At 37.2% G+C, this 4,220-nt stretch overlaps 1 protein-coding gene across 1 annotated transcript; it reads right to left on the bottom strand.

Moving 5' to 3' along the window:
* Nucleotides 1-440: 440 nt before the first annotated feature.
* On the bottom strand, nucleotides 441-1,823 carry LOC145066976 (uncharacterized). The gene has a single exon (XM_079014212.1). The coding sequence runs from the start codon at nucleotides 1,821-1,823 to the stop codon at nucleotides 441-443; it is 1,383 nt and encodes a 460-aa protein (XP_078870338.1).
* Nucleotides 1,824-4,220: the final 2,397 nt, after the last annotated feature.

Raw genomic sequence — 4,220 nt, 5'->3', positions numbered from 1 at the left:
TCCAAGATTATTTGCAGGTGTTGACCATGTTCTTCCTTGGTTTGTGAATATATCAATATATCATCGATAAATACGATCACAAATTTATCCAAGTATGGTTTGCAAACGCGGTTCATGAGATCCATAAACACTGCTGGGGCATTGGTTAATCCAAAAGACATAACTAAGAACTCATAATGACCATAACGAGTTCTAAATGCTGTTTTTGGAATGTCGTCTTCTTGTACCCTGAGTTGATGGTATCCTGATCTAAGATCTATCTTTGAGTAGTAGCTAGATCCTTGTAGTTGATCGAATAGATCATCAATTCTTGGAAGCAGATAACGATTCTTGATTGTCAGCTTGTTCAGCTCCCGATAATCAATACACAGTCGGATAAAGCCTTTTTCAAGAAGTTCTTGTAGTTGGCTAGACAATTCTTGCATTTTAGATGGAGCTAATCAATAAGGAGATTTCACTACTGGTACTGCTCCTGGAATTAAGTCGATTCGAAACTCAACTTGTTGGACAGGAGGTATTCCAGGTAGATCTTTAGGAAACACGTCAGGGAAATCACAAACTTGAGGTATGTCCTTGATTTCTTTTGTCTTTCTGTTCCTATCTACAATGTGGGCTAAGAATGTGATACATGTCTTATGTAGATATTTCTGGGTCTTAGTACAAGAGATGACTTTGAGGTTCTTCCCAGATTTATCACCATAGATAATCAGGGCTTCACCGTTTGGTAAGGGTAGTCGTATGGCTTTCTCATGACATAAAATTTGAATGCGGTGTGAAGATAACCAATCCATGCCAATTATGACATCAAAACTACCGATAGGCATTGACATGAGGTTGACGTGAAAAAGGTAGTTATTAAGAGTTAACAGACAGTTTTCTAGGATTTCATGTGTTTTCTCAGATTGTCCGTTAGCGATTTCTACTTCATACATTTCTTTTAATCTGCTAGACTTATGACTTAACAATTTTCTAAAAGTGGGAGTTATAAAACTTCGATCTGCTCCAGAGTCGAAGAGTATGGTAGCATATAAATTATCTATGAGAAATGTATCAGATACGACCGAAGGGTCCTGGATAGCCTCTTTGCTTCCGATCACAAACGCCCTGCCACGTCCTATGCCTCCTTGACTCCTTAACTTTGGACATTCTTTCTTGATATGTCCAACCTCCCCACACTCGTAGCATTTTCTTCCTTCACCACGGCCTGTCCCATTATTGGTTTGTTGATTGACTGTTGCAGGTGTTGTGCTCCTGCAGTAACTAGCAGTATGCCCCTTTTTCTTGCACTTCATGCAGACAAAACAGTCACCTGGATGATGACGGTTGCACTTATTGCACCATGAAGATTTTGGTTGCGTAGGTACTGCTGTTGTGGCTGCATAATTGGTTGCCACTTCTTGTCTTTTCTCAGATGATTGTTTGGGATTCTTCCTATTAAACTTGCACTTGTTTGTTCTAGATTTGGGAGACTTAGCCTTTGAGATTACTTCTGTTCCTTGGATCTTTGTGAGGGTTAGCTGATGAGTTATCCTCTTGGTACTGTCATAAGTCGTAGGCTTTGATGTGATCACCATGCCTTTGATTTGCGATGCTAAACCCCAAATATATCGCTCAATCTTCTTATATTCAGGGGTAACAAGTGCTGGACACATTACTGCAAGATCATTAAATCTAGCGGTATAAGCTATTATCTCTGAACCCTTCATGGTTAGGGTCCACAATTCTTGTTCCAACTTATGTATTTCTTCCCTAGGACAATACTCCTCTACTAGCATTACTTTTAGTTCTTCCCATTTCATGGAATTTGCAGTATCAATCCCCATTGTATTCACATGGCTATTCCACCATGTAAGTGCTGCATTAGCGAAAGTACATGCTGCAAATCGTACTTTACAATTGTCTGGACAAAAGCTTATTTGAAAGACGGACTCTATCTTTTCTATCCACCTCGTCAAATTAACTACTCCTTCATTTCCATGAAAGCTTTTTGGCCTTCCATTCATAAAATCTTTGTAGGTACATGTTCTAGTGGTCCCTACATGGCCTTCATTTCTAACTCCATCTCTTGTGACATTAGATAGAGCCGTAACAATTATTTGAGATATGATTTCTTCAAGTTGTACTATACTTATTGAGGGGTTTATTTATGGTGGTGATTGCGGATGTTGTTGTTGTTGTGGTGTTGATGGTCGGTTAGGGTTTAGCCGATTACTCCTTCTAGGCATTTTGTTTTAGTTCCTATTATAAATAATAAGAATTTTATGAGTTTTGTTAGTAAGTTAATACATGAATACTTAAATACTTCAATTATTCTTCAAAGTGTAAAACACAACGGATAACAAAATGATTATTGTAATATATGCTTCATATTATTATTGGTGGTTACATCAGTTTATTTAGGCTTATATGAGAAAAGTTTCTATAAACATTACAAAATTTGAAAGGTTTTCTACATCCTTGCTATAAACTTTTACTCTTCTTGCCTTAACTAGTCTGATTTTCTATATTTACACAACCACTAGTTTTAGCTTATCTACTAGAAACCCAAGTGATGACCTAGCACATCAGTGACATTAACCACTTGCTCCTCAAGTGCTTGAGTTCTCTACTCAAGACCTCCGGTGCGCTCCTCGTTTCTCGAGGTTTGATTGTATAGCTCTAACTCTGCAATCCTTGCATCATGAGTAATCATATCGTTATAAGCAAAATTTATACGATGATGGACATCCATCACTGATTCCTGATCTCGCGTTCTTTGTCCTTCTAGCCTTCGTACTCTTCTGGAGAGATGAGTAGCCCTTCCTTCAACAATTTCCATCTTATCTTCAATTTTCACACTTTTCTCAAACATCTGAGATAAGACGTTCACTTCAGAAGAATGTGGGGGATGTGGTCCAGATGATTGACCAGTCTCATACATCTTAGCAGCTCTTTCTTCTGCCACCCACCTATCGACGGTTTGGGCTATCCGTGCTGGTTCATCTTGAACTCTATGACTTCCTGAAGATGTCACCTTCTGATTCTTCTTAATCTTTTTTCATAATGGTATGGATTTACGTGTTGTGCGTTTCATCTTTGCTCCTCCTGGAACTTGACGATAAAGAGTGTTCATTGGTGGTAAAGATGATGCTACTGATTCTGTCTCCTCCATTGGTTCGCTCTCTTCCATTGGTTCACTCTCTTCCCATTCATTGGAAGGTAACGGTGCTCCATCGTCAGAAGGTATTGGATGAAAGGTGGTTGGATTAATAGGGTAGTAAGGATCGCCTACCATCCTGGGGAATGAAACTTCCTCTTCTTCATCCATATCCTCGATGATTATCCGTTCTCTTGAATGTGCCATGTCGAATTCCTATACATTTTGGATCATCAAGAGTTTAGTCTATCAAATATTTCTCCCAAATTAACTATTCCATATGATCTGATCATAATAAAATGTAGTTGCGCACCTACACCTAATTGTGATAGGATCTATGCACATATAAACTTTAGTTGGGATATTTGATCTAAATCCTTGAGATCAAAAACATTTTGGGTATTAAGGTGTATTCTCTTCGCGGGTTTGAGTCTTTATATATGACTCAATATTCTTATTTATTGTATTCAGGCTTTAATTATTGTTTGTTGCTTTAGTAGAACAATTAATAATACTTTTTATCGTAGGCTAAGGGATATACCTAAACCTAATAGAGCAAGCCCTAAACTATAGAAGTGCTTTCCTAAGAAAGTACTAGTTCATTATAGTTAATAGCTCTGATACCAAATCTGTCACACCCCGGCCATCGGCGGAAACACCGGGTGGTGTAACGTCATTCTTCGTATCACAGTTATATAACATACATTGAACAATATTAAAGAACATACATACCTTTATTGATAATTGAAAGTTACGTAACTGTTTTTTTTTCTAGAACCAATTACATAATATCCCACTAAGGCATATTTCTTAATGAACAGAAAGATAATAGTAAAACTTCTCCTGTTCGAATACATACCAACTTTTCAAGATCCTGAAAACACATACATTTTAAAATACGTCAAGATAAAGTTGGTGAGTCCACAAGTTTTGACTCTATATAAAAACAACACATTTTCCAAGTTCAAAAGTATAGTTTTGAAAGTATCATTTTGACTCTTCAACATTTAGTATATATATCAGGTATAATATTCTACTTATCAAATAAGTGCTATACCTAAACGTTCTTTGAAACTAGAGTATA

Source organism: Lactuca serriola, chromosome 1, assembly GCF_051521515.1.
Source record: "Lactuca serriola cultivar US96UC23 chromosome 1, Lser_US96UC23_V15, whole genome shotgun sequence".
Classification (NCBI taxonomy): domain Eukaryota; kingdom Viridiplantae; phylum Streptophyta; class Magnoliopsida; order Asterales; family Asteraceae; genus Lactuca; species Lactuca serriola.
Note: the sequence above shows the minus strand (reverse complement) of the source record. Positions and strands in the feature narration are given on the sequence as shown.